This window comes from Denticeps clupeoides, chromosome 17 (assembly GCF_900700375.1).
Source record: "Denticeps clupeoides chromosome 17, fDenClu1.1, whole genome shotgun sequence".
Lineage (NCBI taxonomy): Eukaryota > Metazoa > Chordata > Actinopteri > Clupeiformes > Denticipitidae > Denticeps > Denticeps clupeoides.
In genome coordinates, this window is record NC_041723.1 from 2,651,446 (window position 1) to 2,672,013 (window position 20,568).

The window sequence follows — 20,568 nt, forward strand, 5'->3', positions numbered from 1 at the left end:
ACGGCTGTAATTTCATATTTTTATATATGTAGTTGGTGTGGTGATGTGAAGAGCAGCGAGGCTTGATGCATCGGAGCTGTAAAGAGGCGGGTGAGGTCACACGAGGCGTAAGCTTATTACTCAGAAGTGCAGTTTTCAGGCCGTAATCTGTAATAACCTGCAGTCAGTGCTGAAGAGGGAACCTGTGTGGAGGTGTCTGGTTTGTATTAATGACCGTCCTCCTCCACCTTGCCTGGGACCGGCGGAGGTGACACTTCCCAGAACCCCCTGTTTGAGTGGGAAAAGGTTCACTGTGGGGGTGTGATGGGCTGACAGAGAGCCACATGGTCCTTGTTTCCTGCGGAGACGACCGTGTGTGTGCGCGTCTGTTTAAAGACTTGCAGAAGGTCAGAAAGCTCATTGGGAGAATTCCCTGTCTTTTTCCAGTTGAACTAGAGCCTCGTGTCTGACACCGGTCCCCTGCTGGGGTGTCTGAGCCCCCCCAGGCTCTGATTTGGTGAGTAGGAGGTAGGAAATGTAAACTGTTTTCTGGATGAGCACCATGATGAGTCTGAGTAGGGTTGTGCTGGAGGAGGTCAGCCTGGTAAGATGACCTGGAGGAGGAGCAAGGGACAGAAGGAATGGGAATTTGTCCAACTTTTATTTGTATTCGATTGCATGTAGGTTTTTATTATCACCACGATCTCACACCTCCTTCTCAGCCCAGGTGTTTGTGGTGTTTTTCGTATCCGACTGCGTTACTGGAGCTGCTGCCTGTTAGAAAGAAAAAGTCCATTTTTAAAACAAGCAATCTAGTAGCTACCTGGTAGAACTGAAAACAAGGCCTAGATTTGGATTCGAGGTTGTTTTATCTTATCCATGTTCATAGTTTCTAGACTCTTTTGTACTGTGACATCATGTGTCAGGCTGGTAGTAGCCTAGTGGGTAACACACTCGCCTATGAACCAGAAGACCCAGGTTTTACACATTTACATTTAAGGCCCTTGTCCAGAGCGACTTACAACGTGCTTCCATGTTACCATCAATGAAGTGATCAATTCTGGCCCCAACTATGAATACAATCTTTTTATTCACTATGTTGTAGTTTCTATACATAAGTCAGACAATAAGAAGGTTAAAAGTTCATTTAAATATCATCTAAAGAGGATGGTCTTGAGATGCTGCTCAGTGACTGAGCTGTTCTGACCTCGAGGGGAAGTTAATTCCACCACAAGGGGCAAAGACGAAGAAGAGTCTAGATGAGCGTCTTCCTTTTACCTTCAGAGATGGAGGGACCAGGCGAGCAGTACTGGAGGCTCGGAGTATATACGAGGTGCAGTGCGAGGTGTAATAAGGACTGTGAGGTAGGATGGTGCTACTCCATGTTTGGCTTTGTAGGCCAGCATCAGTATTTTGAATCTGCCAGTGGAGGGAACGTAGCAGTGGGGTGGTGTGGGAGAATTTGGGAAGGTTGAAGATCATTCGTACTGTGGCATTCTGTATTACTTGTAGGCTACTACCACAGGGAGATCCCTCCACTGGCAGATTCAAAATACTGATGCTGGCCTACAAAGCCAAACATGGAGTAGCACCACCCTACCACAGGGTGGTAGTAGCCTAGTGGGTAACACACTCGCCTATGAACCAAAGACCCAGGTTCAAATCCCACTTACTTCCATTGTGTCCCTGAGAAAGAGACTTAACCCTGAGTGTCTCCAGGGGGGGACTGTCCCATAACTACTGATTGTAAGTTGCTCTGGATAAGGGCATCTGATAAAGGGGCAGTGGTGGCCTAATGGTTAAGGAAGCGGCCCCGTAATCAGAAGGTTGCCGGTTCGAATCCTGAGCCACCAAGGTGCCACTGAGGTGTCACTGAGCAAAGCAACGTCCCCACACACTGCTCCCCGGGCGCCTGTCATGGCTGCCCACTGCTCACACAGGGTGATGGGTTAAATGCAGAGGACAAATTTCACTGTGTGCACCGTGTGCTGTGCTGCTGTGTATCACATGTGACAATCACTTTTATACTTTATATAAATCATTTTCACACAAACTAGGCGCCATTTTGTTGAAGGGGCAAACTGGACAAAAAGCACAAAAAAGGAATGTTTTAGCGCGATTTCACGGGCTTTAGTGAGATTCGAAAACAGGTGCCGAACCAAAACGGCACGATTTTTACTTTCGGTATTTACTTTCGTTGTTCCCGCGGCGGTACATCTGACCAATCAGGAGAGAGGAAGTTCTCGCGTGATTTGATGCCACGCGGTTTGGTTCGCTCGGATTTTCCGCTGCGTGAAAGGAAACCGAACCAGGAGGGAAACGATACGATGTTACAAACTCACGGACTGATTCGGACCAAAGCGAACGCACTGAGGTGTGAAGGCGCCCTTAGGTCCGAAACGGTCCTTCTTGAAACGCGACGTGTGTGGGCGTGTCTGTATGATGGAGGAGGGTGGGGCTTGTGGCGGGGGAGGGGCGTGGCCGGCCGACCGACCTGAGTTGCTGCGCTGCTTGATGCACTGGCCCCGGTTGGGGACTCCAGCCGCCGGGTTGCCGGGGTTGATGATGTGACACTCGTATCCCGTGGGACAGTGGAGAGGCTCGTCGCCGTCCTCGGTGGTGCTGCAGGCTTCGGCTGGCACACACAAGAAAAAGCCACAGCGACGTGAAAACCGGGACATTCGCACAGCTGCCCAATGCAGGCCGTGCCACTCTTCACTGACCCTGCAGAACTTCCTCTGGTCCATCCAGCAGCCACCCGTTCCCACCCAACCACCGGGGCTTGGGCTGAACCAGCCAGTCCAGCACTGAGAAGCACAAAAGACAGCAATTCGTGTACATTTATGGTATTTACCAGACGCCCTTATCCAGAGCGACTTACAAGGAGTAGTTACAGGGGACAGTCCCCCTGGGGACACTCAGGGTTAAGTGTCTTGCTCAGGGACACAATGGTAGTAGGTGGGGTGTGTGTGTGAGACCTGGCTCACCTGGAGGAGGTTGTACCGACTCCAGGCAGGCGTAGATGCAGCCGTTGTAGCAGCAGCGTTTGTGTCGCTCACATTCAGAGTCAGAGCGACAGCCGGGCACCTCGCACGCCCGCTCGGGCAGCATCTGCGGCGGCGGGGGACACCGGTCACTCTTCTGGTGCTGAGTGGACTGGGACTGGCTGGGGTACTCATAGTCCTGCAGACACACCATGGTGCACAGTATATCACCGGCCACACCTTCCTCATTTCACTCGTCCGTCGGACTTGCCTCTTTTCCACCACGGTAATTCACGGACATTCAAACATTTAACCCCTCCAACATTTACATCCATCTGATCACATTTTGGGCCCAGACTATGACGTTCATCTGATTTTGGCTTCTAATGCTGCACAATTGCTCTGCATTTTTTTAGGAAAGTTACTGGCTCCAATACTGGCAAAATAAATACCGTATATTAAAATCCCGAGCAGTTCTAGCTATTATATTTCAGAATTTTGATCCAGTCCCATAGTGAGATTTCCCCAGGATGCGCCGTTTCGGTGTCTGTAGCTTTAAATGCTAATGTGCAGGAGAGAGGCCTGCAAAAAAAAATCCAGATCCGACTGTCTGAATGGCGAAGCAGAATGGCCAAATCATTCTTTACACGTATCGCCATTTCAAGCCACTGCAGGACCATAGACAGGCTCGGGGAACTCGTATTAATGATGAATCATCTCACAAAGTCACATTTTCATGTCAGGGGTCCTTTAAGGTTATCCGTCCTCTGTTTTGTTTCCACCTTGACCACTAGATGGCGGGGTATCCAAACGTGTCATTTACATTTACAGCATTTATCAGACACCCTTATCCAGAGCGACTTACAATCAGTAGATACAGGGACAGTCTCCCTGGAGACACTCAGGGTTAAGTGTCTTGCTCAGAGACACAATGGTATTAAGTGGGATTTGAACCTGGGTCTTCTGGTTCATAGGCGAGTGTGTTACCCACTAGGCTACTACCACCCTAAATGTTGTGAATCTTTTTATGTGTCCTTTCCTTGATGTTTAACTTAAACATTATACTTGCAGAGAGATAGTTTTATTATTTATTATGCCACCATTTACCAGTTTCCCACCAGTTTCCTCTCATGTGCACTTCAAACACCCACAATCAGATCCATGGCAAGGCCACAACTTTCATTTCCAGCTCAGCATGCCACGGTCCACATGAACCCTTACCCAACCGAAAAAAGGTGTTTCCATGGAAACGAGGTGAGAAATGTAGTAACACTATCACTGCGAATGTGTGCACCATTGCTCTGGGATAAAGGGCCTAGTGTTCAGAAACGCTCTATCATGCTTCTTTATAACCCCAGAAAGGGAAAGTGAGAAAGAGATGCTGTGTGTGTGTGTGTGTGTGTGTGTTCTCTCTCTTGTGCTTGTCTGCAGTACAAAGCAGGCCAGTTCAGTGGATCTGCATGAATTAGGAAGACGGGTTATTATGGCTTTTCTTATGATTCATTTTTTATTGTGCTTTATAAGATTAAGTGGGGCCTCATGCAGCACCACTGAAGCTGGACCGTTGCTTTTTTCCTGTATGTTATACTGTAATAAATATCATGAGGACTTAGAAATATGTCAGATTATAATAATCTAAATATTCAAATTGCGAGCAATACACATATTGATGCATAATGTACAGTTTTTTTTTTCTAAGTCATAATCAGATATTTTATCTAAATCTACAGAGTGATGTTGTATTAGAGAAATTCCATTCATGCCTATTAATACTTATTTTCATGATATGAGAATACATTGCTTCTCCTTTATTGCCTTTGAAAAGCAGCCTCCTTGTTTAATTAACGTAATTGTGTTTTTCCTGTTGGCCACGTTCAGTCCACATGTTCAGTCCACATCTTTGCATGTCCGGAAATGAATGAAATGCAGGCTGCTTTTCTACATGCTTGTCACACGTTTCCAGCGAATTGGATAATGACTGTACGAGCTGCATGCCGCTTTACGGGGCGTCTGCTCTCAACCAGCCGTTAAAATGGAAGCAAATGTTTGTTACGCTGTGTACAGCGCTGGACAAGTTCACGGGGCTCCGCGGCAGTAGGGTCTCTGTCTGGAGATGCTCCACCGAATCACAAGACTCTCCAACAATCAAACTATCTAAGAAATGAAGCACCCAGTGCTACGCAGAGAGAGAAGCTGGCACCCAGATCCGAGCCTGAAAGTCTGAGCACTGCACTGCCCACTCAAACCCGTTTTTTAACGAAGAAAAGCAGCGGTCCAGGAAGAGGGAGGTTCTGGTCTGGTGTAGATCGGTGTTTTTTTGTACGCATGAATGATGGTCCCGTGCAAAGCATCACTATTCCATCTACCAGTCACTACCTTCAATCTCACCAGTGTGTAAAAGACCAAGAGGATGTTGGGCTTCATCTCCCGGTGTGTGGAGTGATGCTAAGATGATATCATTCCCTCGTAAGGCCTCATCTTTAATGCCGCTCCTCCTGGAAAAGGACAACCTACAAGAAACGTTCCTGGACTTAGAGGGATGACTTCAGCTATGCAGGCTTCCAACAAGTCTACATGCTCTTCATCCGAACACTTAAGAAGCAGTGGTCAAAGTCAGAAACTTTATTTCAGATCTGAAGAGAAGAATTTCTTTTCAAACCGCAATAGTGTGGAATAGTTTACCCCAGATAGTGCAAAAATGTGGCCAACTTTAAAGCGTGGTGGGCTAAATGGCTTCATCTCACTAAGAACTTCCTCATGTTCTTATTTAGAGTCTCTGCTCGACTTCCATGGTGTGATGCCAGTGATGGCGCCATGGTTGTTTTCTCCTCTGTGAACTTCTGAGGGTGTGGCACCTCGTTCAGGACCCATCAGACACCCACAACAGGACCTCGCCTGAACCCGATCCCTCATCCACCACCTGGAATCCATTATTCCGGTGGCCTAGCGTCTCGCCTCGGAGAACCCGGTGAACTTGTACGCTGTTTGTTGGTAAAGCTGTTTATGTGGGTTGTACCATGCAGGGACGGTAAACATCTGCTCTGTACTTTAAACACGATGATAAAAGCCTTCATCAAGTGTCTGGGATTGAGTGCCTCTCAGTCCAGGTTCTCCAGTCTGTGATCCTGTAATGGGGAGATGGTATCTTCCTTCCTTTATAATAGGTGTTGAGTTGTGTCATTTTCACACCATCCATCCTAACACCACCCACTGGTACCTCTATGGTTGGAAAAAGTCTCCAGACATCTGGTCAGCCGGTGGGCAGCTTCATTTCCGGGCCTGTCTGTGGGTCAGTGACGGTGTAACCCCACCTGACAGAGGTTCGGGGTTGAGGTGAGGTCTGGAGCATTGGCAGAACATGGCAGACGCTCTTATCCAGAATTACATAACATAAGTGATTTAAGATCTCAATCATTGTAAGCATTTGGTTCACTAGATCCTGATCTACAAATGCCATTAGTTTAATAATTCAACACCCAACTTCCAAAATTGAATGGTTCGTAGCTTGTATTTGAAGATCTTTAGTACCTCAGCTGTTTGAACATCTAGTGGAAGTCTATTCCAAAACAGAGAAGACTCTAAATGAATGGCTTTCCTAGGATTTTTTTAATGATATATCTGATAACAACATATGGCAGTTAATAGATTAAAAATGTAACTAATTAATCACACAGTTTTTCATTTAAGCTTGGTATAATGCATCTATAAAACTATGACAGATACAAGTGTGGTAAAGATGATTTTTTAAAAATATAAAACACTAACAATAAATAAAATGGAATGAATTTTAGTGCAAATAACTTTACTGATTCAGTTGGGCAACATTTTCATCTAAGGGCTGATTCTGATGTCATGAAGAGAAATTATAACTTTGTCCTTATAGATGTAGAGCAGTGTAGATGCAATACAGATGTGGTGTGAATGCAGTATCAATGCATATCTCCGTGTAAATGGAGCACGCTGAAGATGTAGATAGTATTTGATGGCAATCTATGTAAATGGAATATGCTGAAGATGCGTTGGGACAATATTTGGGTGGAATTCCCCCGAAAGAAGAGCGAAATACCCGCAGCACAGGACAGGTGGCTCCTGCCTCTGCACAGCTTGTTACGTTACGGCCATTTCCTGGAGTGTAGTGCCACAACATGTTGTATGTGCGCGCGTGTGTGTGTGTGTTTCCGCTCAGACATGCCCTCATGTACACTCATGTCTGGGCACGTGCCAGAATCCCACACGCACACTGCAGACGACAGGAAAACAGGTGTGTGTGTGTGTGTCTGTTTTGAAATGCTTTCCATCTCCTCTGTCCTGTGCGTCGGGCCTCAGTGTTTAACCGCGGCTCCTGCTCGGCTGTAAAATCATAGATGTCCCATATCACCGCGGCCCTTTGTCCCGTTCACGGTAGCTCCTCACACTGCACCATGTGGTTCTGTTTTTTTTTTTACATGCACCGACCATTCATCCGCTCAAATGCCCCTCAGTTATTATTAAAACCGGTGACATTTTGGAAGGAGACCTGGCCTGCTTCACTCCCCTCCCCGATGGTCTGATGGGGGATCCTGACGCTGATAGAGCTGTGGGAAATCTCATCCAGGCAGCTGTCAGAGCTCCACTGGCCCGAGCCAAGTCCCGTACAGGATGTTGACTGCGGACAGTGGGATCTGGAATTGAGAGGGAACGACGCCCAGGACAGAAGTGGTGTGGGGGCCGAGGGCCACACAGGCAGCAAAGTGGGCTGCGGAGCTGCTGTGGTCCATTTTATCCGTCCATGCCAGATGCTCGGACGGCTCTCTTGCGGTCAGGCCGACTGACAGTTGTTAGACCTGCTGAGGCTGAAGGTTAAAGGTAACTCGGTGGGACAAATGCAAGCGGAAAGGACTTCAAACTTCAAAACCGTTCCCATCACACCGTGTTAGGCACTGCAGTGAGCTAATGAGGGAAGGCACAGGGTCCCCCGTCCCATACACACGCGATCTTTACATCCTGCCCAGCCAACCGGAGAAATCCGCCAACAATGGGCTGCACGTATGTGACATGTCACATGGCCCCTTTCATTCTGCCGACTGAGCGTGAGCAGAAACTGCGACCGTGTCCCTAAAATGACCTTTGCAACAAGGAGCTGCATGCTGATTGGTCAGTCAGGTGAAGAAGAACCGCCAGCAAAACAGTGCATGATGGTCATAGGTGTGTTCATTTGCTGAACTAACTTCAATTGTACAGCTGTGCAATGGACTGGCTGCAGACTCTGTATGCAAATAATAAGATTGCTTTATAAGTGTATAAGATACTGTTCAGAATTTGGACATTATTATTGTCAACATAAAAAATGTTTCACTTTACATATAATAAACCAAACATATATGAGGGTTTTCCCTTTTTCAACCTTATTAACAGCACTATTAGACAGAACTCTAGAGATATCTGATATCTGACAACGCAAGTCGTCCAGCGCCCTGGAGACTTCATTTCATTCATTTACAGCATTTACCAGTCGCCCTCATCCAGAGCGACTTACAATCAGTAGTTACAGGGACAGTCCCCCCCCGGGAGACACTCAGGGTTAAGTGTCTTGCTCGGGGACACAATGGTAGTAAGTGGGGTTTGAACCTGGGTCTTCTGGTTCATAGGCGAGTGTGTTACCCGCTAGGCCACCACCAACAGACCTTGACATCTCTGTTCCTACCTTCTGGTTGAGTCCCCTCTTGTGGAGACGGTGTCTGGGGTTGGCAGCGCTGCCAGATGGCAGCAGAATGCAGAGCAGCAGCAGCAGCAGCGCTGAGGAGACGCCGCGGCCCGGCATGGTCCCGATCTCCAGCCCTCCTCGCCGATCCTTCCGTTCACCAGCTCACCGGTTCTCGCGCGGGTCCGGACGGCGTCCTTCCTCCAGATCCCCGCGGACAGGCCCGGGAGGGAGAGAAGAAGTCAGCGAGTCGGAGGACCAGCTGCATCAGTTACTCTGGAGCGAGGGAAGCACGTGTCGGCTCGGGACGGGAGGAGGAGGGAGGGAGGAGGTGGAGGAAGAGAAGGAAGAGGCGTGAGAGCAGAGCGCTCAGATGAGAAGGGAGATAAATTGGGAGACTCCGGTGTCCCCCCCGATGCACATCTGGTGGAGTGTGTTTGAAGTATTCCAGGCCGTGTGTGTTGTGTTGTGTTGTGTTGTGTGTTGTCACTTGTTCCCGGCCGAGAAGAATTCCGAAGTTTTCACCGTGGAGAGGGAGAGAGGGAGGAGGCAGAACAGCAGCCTGGTTCTCTTGGCAGGAACGCGTTCCGCACAGCAGCTTTCTATTAGGCGGCGCGGAACGGAGTCGTTTTTTCCCTGAAAAACATGCCGGGAATGTCTCCAGTGTCCGGTGTGTTCTGACACGCGATCGCCGGAGAAGCCGGCCCAGAGAGCCGTATCTCCTGGCCCTCACCGAGCTCAGGCTCCGCCTCTGTTCTCCATCCAGAACTGAAATACTTATCCCTGGTTCCCTGTGGTGTCCCCGTCAGGCACACACTGGGCCCTGACTGGACGTCTGGTTGCAGGGACAGCTGTGTCACCTCTGCACCAAACACCCTCGTTTGAATGCGTTTTATGTGCATTTGTGGTGTGTGCTCCTGTGAACACACGCAGGGCTGGTTGGTGTGTGTGTGTGTGTGTGTGTGTGTGTGTCTCTGACGTGCAGCCAGTGCGAGACAGAGAGAGAAATTCCTGTGTGCAGCAGATTTCTGGCAAAAACGTGCTTCCTCTTTCCCTGGAAACTGTTTGGGAATAACACACGTTCAGCCAGACTGGTGTGTGTGTGTGTGTGTGTGTGTGTGTGTGTGTGTGTGTGTGCTGTAATTCAGCACAGGTGAAGACTGGAGGTCATCAAAAGGAGGAGTCTGATGTTCCAATGTTGCAGGTTCTCTCCTGACCGGTTTTCCGTAAATTCCACACTTTCTGAAGTGTCTGAGTAAAGATCACTTTCAGAATGTTGCCGCATTCTCCCAGTTTAACGAAAGTGGCTGGTAGAAAGTGAAAAACACTGCAGCACAGCACAGGGTGACACAACGAAATGTGTCCTCTGTATTTCAACCTTAGCGACCTTGCCCAAGGAGACCTCAGTGGCACCTTGATGGTTTGGCATTGAACCTGCAACCCTCTGATTATGAGTCCGCTTCCTTGCGCTGTAGGTCACCACTACCAACGCATCGATATTTATAGTGGGATGTGTGTATTGCTAGAGTATTTATAGAGCTGTTAATCCCCATGATGAACTGCTTACAACAGTGGGTGTGTTCGTGTGTGTGTGTGTAGTTGTGAGTCAACCTGCCCCTGTTGAGTGTGTGTGAGGAGATGTGGGCAGGTAGAGACAGGGCTATGGGTCCAGACTAAACACATCTGCTGGAGGCATCAGTACTGTGGTCTCATCTGTACTCAGCAGTCTAACACACACACACATTTACACCATTCATCAGACGCCCTCATCCAGAGCGACTTACAATCAGTAGTTACAGGGACAGAGACACTCAGGGTTAAGTGTCTTGCTCGGGGACACAATGGTAGTAAGTGGGATTTGAACCTGGGTCTTCGGGTTCATAGACGAGTGTGTTACCCCACTAGGCTACTACCACCATACACACACAGACACACGCACAATCTCTCTCTCCAATGTGTTTGCCTTATGTGTGCCTTAACATCACACTCTTAACATGAACATAAAACTCAGATAAGAAGTGTGTGTGTGTGTGTGTGTGAGTGTGTGCTGTAATTCAGCACAGGTGAAGACTGGAGGTCATCAAAAGGAGGAGTCTGATGTTCCAATGTTGCAGGTTCTCTCCTGACCGGTTTTCCGTAAATTCCACACTTTCTGAAGTGTCTGAGTAAAGATCACTTTCAGAATGTTGCCGCATTCTCCCAGTTTAACGAAAGTGAAAAACACTGCAGCACAGCACACGGTGACACAACGAAATGTGTCCTCTGTATTTCAACCTTAGCGACCTTGCCCAAGGAGACCTCAGTGGCACCTTGATGGTTTGGCATTGAACCTGCAACCCTCTGATTATGAGTCCGCTTCCTTGCGCTGTAGGTCACCACTACCAACGCATCGATATTTATAGTGGGATGTGTGTTTTGCTAGAGTATTTATAGAGCTGTTAATCCCCATGATGAACTGCTTACAACAGTGTGTGTGTTCGTGTGTGTGTGTGTAGTTGTGAGTCAACCTGCCCCTGTTGAGTGTGTGTGAGGAGATGTGGGCAGGTAGAGACAGGGCTATGGGTCCAGACTAAACACATCTGCTGGAGGCATCAGTACTGTGGTCTCATCCGTACTCAGCAGTCTAACACACACACATTTACACCATTCATCAGACGCCCTCATCCAGAGCGACTTACAATCAGTAGTTACAGGGACAGAGACACTCAGGGTTAAGTGTCTTGCTCAGGGACACAATGGTAGTAAGTGGGATTTGAACCTGGGTCTTCGGGTTCATAGACGAGTGTGTTACCCCACTAGGCTACTACCACCATACACACACAGACACACGCACAATCTCTCTCTCCAATGTGTTTGCCTTATGTGTGCCTTAACATCACACTCTTAACATGAACATAAAACTCAGATAAGAAGTGTGTGTGTGTGTGTGTGTGAGTGTGTGTTCATATCCAGCTGCTCATTACTCCGCCCCCACCACAGCGGCTCCATCACTGCTCATTAGCTGTCATTTACTTTAAGTTCTGCCCTATTACCCTCTTTCCCAGATCTCGTCTAACATTCATTTTTACTCCTATCATCCTGCCATCTGTCTGTTTTTCTTCATTTTTTTTCACATTCCGTCTTTTACTTTGTTGAATTTGGTGGCCGTTCGGTCTGATTGAATTTGGCCCCTTTGACTCTGAGGACTGTCCTTCTGTTCCCCTCCCTCCCTCCCTCCCTCCCTCCAGCTCTGGCTCTTTGAACTCAGGTAATGTGGAATTCCACAGCGAGACCCCAGAGAGGAAGGTCAAGCCGGGAAGTATTTCAGAGCGCCGTTGCCGTGGCGACGGCGGACCCAGAGTGAGAGGGTCTGTGGAGAGAGAGATGTTGGTCCAGACCCTATGGGCTTCTTTTCGCTTTGGTCAATCAACTGTTTCTAATTAGAACCTCCGCCGTTTCCTGGTTCTCACATGTTCTCAAGCAACCGTTGTGTGTGTGTGTGTGAGTGTGTATATGGTAATTTAAAATCATATATTAAATAACTAAAGCCCACTGCACACACAGGCAGCCCATGTACCTTATATAGTCCTGGTGGTCATCCGTCTTGCTGCTGGAGTGGTCATATGACAATACACACACACACACACACACACTTACATTTACACTCTTATCCAGAACAACGTACAGTAACACACCTTTAAATGAAATCGGTGAATTAAAAAGAAACTGTGACCCAGCGGTTAAGGAATTGGCCCGGAAGGTTGCAGCCTTGAACCCTCCCAACACCGAGCAAGGCGTCACTCCACACAGGGCTGACGGAGAAAAAAATTCCCGAGCATTTATTTTTCCAGGATTGTATTCATACGTTTGTCATGTGGCTTCATCGATAGTATGAGTGACAACATGACATTCTTCAGCTTCTCCGCTTGCGTGCTGCCCTGAGACGGACAGATGTGTGAGGGTGACTGAGGGTGGAATTTCTTCCTCCTCGGCAAACGTGAGGTGTGTTGCGTGGTTTTTGCCGGCCTGTCTTAATTTTAGTTTTTTAGTTAGTCTTAGAGTATTTTAATGTAGTTTTAGTCAACAATAGCTGATGACATGTTTTGTCAATGAAAATATTTTATTTTTTGCAACGTATCAGTCAATATAATACCTCTATTGGCTGCAGATGTCTAAAAAGTTTTTCCTGTCTACCTCTTAAATGTTAAATCCACTTTCCACGGCAGGACTGGTGCACTCCAGGACCAGGGTTGGTGGCCCCTGCTCATTTCTCCCCATGGTTTTCGCCCACACATTCTCCTTTCTTTTCCACTTCATTGCAATGAAAGCCAGTCATCTCTCCGCCATCTATTCCGTGTAGCAGCTTCCTTTGCACACAAAGTGCCGGTGGGCGGGCCTCTTGGCACCAGCCTTTATCCACGTCTTTGCCGTCTGCTTCTGACTTCATAAATGTGCTGTCCATGACTTACGAATTGACTTGCGAAACACTTTGCTGCTTCATGGATGGGTCAGATTCAGAGGAACCATTGCGGTGTGTGTGCCGTGGGAAGGCGACCACTGTCTGTTCGGCCCTGGCTTGACTCTTTGACTTTTGAAGTGTGTGAAGCCCAGATCCGGTGTAGAGACGGCATGGTGGGATGGCACTTGAGGGAGCTTTGATAGGACAGTGGCTCTTGCTCCGTTGGCCGGAAACGGGGGGATTCAGATAACAGTCTGGCCGTAGACTCTGAACATTTGATCAGATGGTTTTAAGTGTGTGGTTGAATGTCAGCATGTTAAAAGTGTTCTTTACAGGGAAAGAAATGCAGAAAATAAACATCTAAAAAATTCCCATGTCTGCCCGTTTACTACCCCTGTTACCCCCCATTTCTTTCTGTTTGTTTTTTACGCTGTTGCACTGTTAAGATCAGAGCTGCAGCTCTAAAAAGAGTGGAAACTCTCTTCCGTCTGAAGACGATAGTATCAGAAAGGCCAAGATAGAGATGTTCTGTGCACCACTGGGGACGGTTTAATGAGAGGAAGCCTCTCATGACGTAAAATTTGAACTTCACTTCAATCGCTTTATTCACTGGAGCTCCATCAAGCCGAACCAAACAAATTTGGGACAGGTTCACCACACCACACCTTGTGAAGTTTAGTATCAGGTTTAATCAGCATTTCTGTTCAGCTGCATTGTTCTGTAAGGTTTCTTATACTATAAATTAAACTTTTATAATTTATTCTACATACATGCAGGACAGACTGTAATCAGTTCATTTAAGGCTTGTTTGATGTTCCTGATCCTTTGAGTGCGGAAATTTTGATCCATAACCACACCCAAGCCTGTCAATTCTCCTGGTATATTTACCCAGAGTTATATAAAATTAAATTGAATTTATTGAATGTGTAAAATCTTTTTAAAACATGGAAATTGAGAGCCATCCCGATAATCTGTGTGTCCGGGTGAATTGTCTTCCCGGTCTAAAGTGTCTTTCTGAGTGGCTTTCACTGGGATTCAGAAATAAAACCTGCCAACACAAGTCTTAAGAAAAACTTTGCATATTCTTTAGGTGTTTAATGAAATAAAAACTAAAAGACAACTCTAAACAATCTGTAGCAGGCGTGGAAAAAAAAAAAAAAGTGATGACACTGAAGAACAGAATTCATCGCACATTTTTATTTGTTTACTTCTGTGTGTGTGTTTGCGCAGGTGGTTCTGGAAAACCACACTCCCTGGGCCCTATCCCAGTCCAGCATGTTAGAGGCATCTCACGCAGGAACGGGCGTCCACGGTTCCATTTATTAAGGATGCAGCGTTAATAAGCTGACTCAACCCCGAGGCCAGTTTCACGTCTTGGCTCTTAGTTTTTCCATGGAGAACATCACTGTTTTCCAGTGTTCCTACGACAGTGCTCAGCAGTATCCAGCAGGGTCCCGAGGTCCTTGCAGCATGCCAGAGCCGCGCCTGGACATATCTTGACTCATTTCCTGACTTTATGGGGTGCTCTGGATGTTCTGGATTGGAATTTTGTGCATGTTCATTGTGCATGTCCCTGATTGCCTTATTGTATGTGTTAATGGTTCCCTGTTGTGTCATGCCCTTGTCTTGTCACAAACTCCAGGACAAAAACCTCTGCCTGTGACAGTGACCCCTCCTTACCAGATGTGCCAAATGAATTCTACCTACGATTTGACACACAGAACAAAGTTATTGTGCAGTCTTAACAGGAACTTAAAAGATCTCCACAGAAGACACAGGGCTATCTGATATGGTGAGGGGGAGATGTGTTGAGGGACGTCTCCTGAAGTCCACTGGCATCTGCGCAGTCTTGAGCGTGTTTACCAGTTGAGTACGAGCCACTCAACTTCCGACAGATTCATCGCCATCCTGTATGAGTCCAATGACGGGGGTTTCATCTGCAAACTTCAGGAGTTTAACAGCGGAGTTCCTGGAGGTGCAGTGACTGGTGTAGAGGGAGAAGAGCAGTGAGGACAGAACACATCCTTGAGGGGCACCAGTACTGAGGGACCGGGTTCCAGAAGTTGCCGTACTTGCTGTCAGGAAGCTGGTGATCCACTGACAAGTAGCTTGAACTGGGAGAGTTTGGGGGAGAGGAGATTTACGACAATGGTGTTAAAAGCTGAAACAGCATCTGTCTTTCTTTATGTTGGGAATTACGTTAATTCAATAAGGAATTATCTCAGTTCAGAAAATATGCAGCAGCACTGCTACCTGTCTGCAGCCCTCAATGCTGCATTTTCAATGTAATGCGAAGGCCAAAGGGTCAGATGTTTCCAAAATGTGCAGGAAGGGCATTCCTTAGAAATGCCGAAAGTGTGGCCATGATAAGAAATGCACTTGCAGTTGTGAATAGCGCTTGTCATCATTTGCCATGCCGTTATTTCGCTTTTCTGTTTTCATTTTATATGTTTATTCATAAATAATCTGTGACACACCTACTTGGCCTACACATGGCTCATAAAATTTCAATTTGAACATTGAAACCTGTGACTTGTGGTTTGCTGTAATAAATGTTGACAGTTACTGCCACCTAGTGGGTTCAAAGTAATTCCACCTTGACCGAAATAATTACAACCAAAGTCATTGGACTTTTGTGAATGTTTGCATGCTCTATTCAGGGCTTCATAAATTAATTCCCAATGCCATTATGCTAATAGCCATGCCCGTATGTTTGGTGAGCTTGGGCAGGGAGCCAACCGGTCCAAGTTATGTCCTTTGGTTTTGTCAGCACTTTTTCTGGGAATGTCACACCTCTCACCTCCCTCACTGTGACTCTTTAATCTGGCGCAGATATAGAAATGTTATGTGTACACAGGGAAGGAGTTCTGGCCACCAGCCGGGGGGGGGGTCACAGGACCTTCAGCACAGTAACCTTTGTCACAGACTGGGCCACTCAGAGTGGGTCAGGCAACTCAACAGAGGGTTTATTGAAGGTCACACTTTTCTAGAAGGGTTCATGAACCCCACTTAGTTTAAACTTGGATAATATCATCAGGGGTAATATTATTATAGAAATATGAATTGTTATATACTGATTACATTGTTATAAAATATTTTCCATTTGTGTGTGAATTTTGGAGGACCACCACCAAGTATGAATGAATCTGATGTTATAACCGCAACAAGTGATACTGGTGTTGATCAGAAGCTGCAATAGTGGAATTTCGTGAGTGGAAAAGGCCATAAAAGCCTCTGATAGGAAATACGACACAGGGGATATGTTCTCACAGCTGGTGTGCTCTCGCAGTCTCTACCTCTTTGCCAGGCTTGTTCTGGATGCCGGGGATTATGGGGATTATATCCGTAGTGGAGTGTGTGCGCATGGTGGCATCTCGGCGGCGTAAAACGCCACCTCTTCCTTTGTGTGTGTTGGTGTGTAAAATGACCTTTATCTGAACGTGAATGTTGCCTCGACCAGAGACACCGAGGTCCTTCTGTGCTTCCAAAACACATAAACCATCCACACACACACACCCACACACACACACACACGCAGGCGCAGACAAACGTCAAACATTAACGTAGCGTGACCCTCAGAGCCTCCCCCAGAGCGAGCACCTTCTCCTGTTTCCAGAAAATTCTCAAGATCTGTGACATGGACACTTCTACAGGGTCACTGGCCCACACCGAACAAACCGTGAAGTTAAAAGTTCGCGCCCGAGAGAGAGGGTGAAAGAATGAAGGAAGCAGGCAGGCTATGGAAACGGTATTAACGGTATTAAATGTAGGGAATCCCGTTACAGCTCAGACCACCAGGGACCGCCCCGTCCTAAAATAGGCTTGTGTGTGTGTGTGTGTGTGTGTGTGTGTGTGTGTGTGAGTTCTGTGGTCGACCCAGGCCTGCGAGGACCGAGTCGGACGTCTCTCCACGGTGGAGACGGAAGTCTGGTCTGTTGGCAGATTTGCGCCGCGGCCTCAGACCCCGGAGGAGACGGCTGGTTCCGGCAGGACAACTCCTCTGGGTTCCGCTAGGACGACTGCTCCTGCAAGGCAACGCCATTCACTCAGGATGGAAACCGTCTATTTCCAGCCGGCTCTTTTCTGATCTGTAACTCTATATAAGGCAGAGGAATTTGTCTCAGGAATCCATTTTGCTTATTTTACGCTGCCTCACTTGTAAACACTGAACCAGCAAGGCGCGCGTGTGTGTGAGTGTGTGTGAGTGTGTGTGAGTGTGTGAGGACGCAACATGCTGGCTCGGTTCTGGGAGTGTGTGTCCCTGCTGTGGGCGTGGCTACACTCATGTCTGCACGGTGCGATGGGCCGGGGCCTTACTGCCCTGACTGGACTCTGGCGGCAGAGACGGACTGATGACGTCACAGCGGGGGAGGGGTTTGAGGACAGCGAGTCAGGCGCATGGAGATCTGCCCCGGCCGCCAGAATATATGGTTACCATGACAACTCTCGTATGGTTTCTGTGGTGACCAGTACTCACACTTTTTATGTAGGTCCACACACACACTTGATTGTTATATTTGTTATTGATATTACATCTAGTAGTTATATATAGAGATTTATTATATTGTATTTATACTATGTAGTTATATAGTACAATTATATAATAAAATTCTAATTGTTATTTTAGGCTATTGAAAGTGGTGATAACGTTTTGCACAGGTGGATCTGGATCACATGGCGGACTGCAGCGAGTATTTCCGGGCCCTGTCCCGGTCCAGCATGCGAGAGGCGTCGGAGACCCAGGTCTGTCTGGACCACGTCCCATCGGCAGTGTTCCACAGCCTTCTGGAGTTCTGCTTCCACGGCCGCTTCAGGGTCGCCGACGCCCACCTCGCCCGGCACCTCCAGGTGAGCAGCTACCTGCTGGCCACGCCCTTCACCGCCCGCTGCGTGGAGCGTGTCTCCGCCCTGCTGACCGAGCACAACTGTCCTGCCTACCTGGAGCTGTCAGAGCGCCTGGGCTGCCCGGAGCTCCGACGCGCCGCCCTGTGGTACCTGAGCGCCCACCTGCTGGAGCTGCAGCGCCTCCATCGCGGCATGAGCGACGCCGAGCGCGGCGAGCTGGTCGCGCTGCGCTCGCGAGGGTCGCCCCGGCTCTGCTGCCTCCGTAAGGAGAACCTCAGCTGTCGCGAAGGCCCGGAGTCGCAGGCCGCACGCCGCCTCTACTGCCTGGACGAGGCGGGCGGGGGCTGGAGCCGGGCGGCGGAGCTCCCCTTCCACGCGGACAAGTGGTGCTTCACCACGGCCGTGCTCCACAACTACCTCTACCTCATCGGAGGCTACAGACACCTGACTCGGAGGGGCCACGCCTTCAAGATGGCGTCGTTCCGCTACAACCCGCTCACGCGGGAATGGGCGTCCACAGCTCCGCTTATTAAGGTCTGAACCACAAACGAGCCACAAATTCAACAGTTTACATGAACAGCATTTACCAGACGGCCTTATCCAGAGCGACTTACAGTCAGTAGTTACAGGGACTGTCCCCCCCTGGAGACACTCAGGGTTAAGTGTCCTGCTCAGGGACACGATGGTAGCAAGTGGGGTTTGATTAGACCTTTTCTACGCAGCTCCTCGTCCAGGCAACGGTCATTTCTAAACTGGACAATTGTAACTCTCTCCTGGCTGGAGCCTCTGCAGTCACCATAAAACCCCTCCAGATGGTCCAGCCCGCCTCATCTTCAACCAGCCAAAAGACACCCACGTCCCTCCTCTCCTCACCTCTTCTCCACCGGCTCCCGGTAGCTGCTCGCATCGAGTTTAATTCCTTGATGCTGCCTACAGGGCTGTAAATGGAGGTGCACCCTCTTACACCAACACACTACTAGCCAGCTACACTCCTGCACGCCCTCTCAGATCTGCACACGAAATGAGACTGAAAATCCCCTCTTCATGGGGACTCCGATTCCAACGACTCTGTTCTGGTGGGACAACTTGTCCTGCTCCATTCGACCAGCCGAGACCACCATCACCTTTCAGAAGAAAACCCACTTGTTCAAAAAGTATTTCAGACAAATCTAACACTTACTCACGCACATGCACACACACTGCACACAATAAATATATATATATTTTTTTGTTTCTTCGTCTACCATCTCCGAGCATGCTCTTTGCTGACAAGTTCGGCCCTATCGGAGCTCTTAGTTTTTGTAAACTCAAAATCTGTAGAAATCGAAGGAGAATTGCTGGTGTCTTCCTCCTGTAAGTCGCTTTGGATAAAAGCGTCTGCAAAGTAAAGTAAAGTAAAGTAAAGTAACCTGGGTCTTCTGGTTCATAGGCCAGTGTGTTACTCGCTAGGCTACCACCACCCTACAGTTCGGTTCCGTCACGTGCCATAAAATGCTCATCGTTTCCTCGTTTCGCCTTGGAACAGCACAGGCGCCATTTCAGCGCTGCGGCGTGCGAGGGCCGCGTGTACGCCGTGGGCGGGTGGTACTTGGACTCCCTGGCGAGTCCGGACTCCAGCACCAGCCTGTACGCCGCCGTGGAGCGCTACGACCCCTGGCTCGACCGCTGGGCCCTCGTCTCGCCCCTGCCCCTGTCCGACTTCCGCTTCGCGCTGTCGCTGTCCCACGACTCGCCCCTCACCGCCGCGCTCCGCCACTGCCTCTACGTGCTCGGGAGCGTCCAGGCGACCGGCGAGAAGCTGGTCCTACGCTACGACGCCAGGCGAGGTATGGGCTCTGGTATGCAAATGACCCTTTAAGTGGGTTTTCATCATCATCGTCATCTTTCGTTCTCCATCTAGACAGCTGGTCGGAGCTCCTTCCCACCTTGACCTGTGCGGACGCCAACATTCCCAGCCTCTACTTCCTGGGCGCGACTGACGGGCTGCTTGTGATTGGCGGCAGCAGCACCCACACCTTGGTGACCACCTTCTGTGTGGAGTCTCGGAAGTGGGGCCGAATACGCGCCACGCACAACGTGCCTCTGATTGGACAAGGGACCGTACTGGGCGACGAGCTGTACATGTCGAGCACGGAGAACATCGTCCGGCTGAACATCGGGTCGCTCGCGTGGTCTCCGCTACCCTCTCTGCCCGTCCCGAGCAGCTACGAGAGTCTCCTGCACCTTCACTTCTGACACTGGTTCTATCATGGAGAGGCGGTGTCCCTGACGTGACCTTTACACCGCAGTTCTGATTTTTGGTGGGTCTGTCCTGCCATTTTCAGGGCATTCTTAATGTCTCTTCCTCTGATAAAATGCCTCATACTTGTAATGTCTAACTTGTGTAACACTCCCACTAAACTTGTTTTTACAATGATGAAATTTTAAAGAACCCACAACCAGATTCACCTATATATGATGCAAGGGAGGAGTTTAAGTGGAAGTTACCAAGTAAATTTAATTTCTGTCTAGGGTTATGAACTCGCAGTGTGTCGAAGAGCTCAGGCTAGCCTGTTGGAATGGCTATAGCTGTATGCGATTCACCTCCCTTGCACTAATTTATAATTCCCATAAAACCACAACACATGAAAACACAGGTACAA

The 20,568-nt window shown here is 48.6% G+C and overlaps 3 protein-coding genes across 3 annotated transcripts in view; 1 reads left to right on the forward strand and 2 right to left on the reverse strand.

Moving 5' to 3' along the window:
- LOC114766810 (protein brambleberry-like) overlaps positions 1-20,568 on the reverse strand; it is a 480,412-nt gene that overhangs the window by 459,193 nt on the left and 651 nt on the right. The window lies entirely within an intron of this gene.
- Positions 9-9,499, reverse strand: wfdc1 (WAP four-disulfide core domain 1). The gene is made up of 6 exons (XM_028958094.1): positions 8,647-9,499; positions 2,967-3,162; positions 2,703-2,786; positions 2,474-2,614; positions 691-753; positions 9-593 (listed from the first exon to the last, which is right to left on the reverse strand). Exons 1-5 carry the CDS (start codon positions 8,761-8,763, stop codon positions 698-700), a joined length of 594 nt encoding a protein of 197 aa, XP_028813927.1. The 5' UTR covers positions 8,764-9,499; the 3' UTR covers positions 9-593; positions 691-697.
- On the forward strand, positions 16,823-20,512 carry LOC114766816 (kelch-like protein 21). Its single transcript, XM_028958068.1, has 4 exons — positions 16,823-17,567; positions 17,741-18,460; positions 19,452-19,752; positions 19,827-20,512. The coding sequence occupies exons 1-4, from the start codon at positions 17,313-17,315 to the stop codon at positions 20,159-20,161; spliced, it is 1,611 nt and encodes a 536-aa protein (XP_028813901.1). The 5' UTR covers positions 16,823-17,312; the 3' UTR covers positions 20,162-20,512.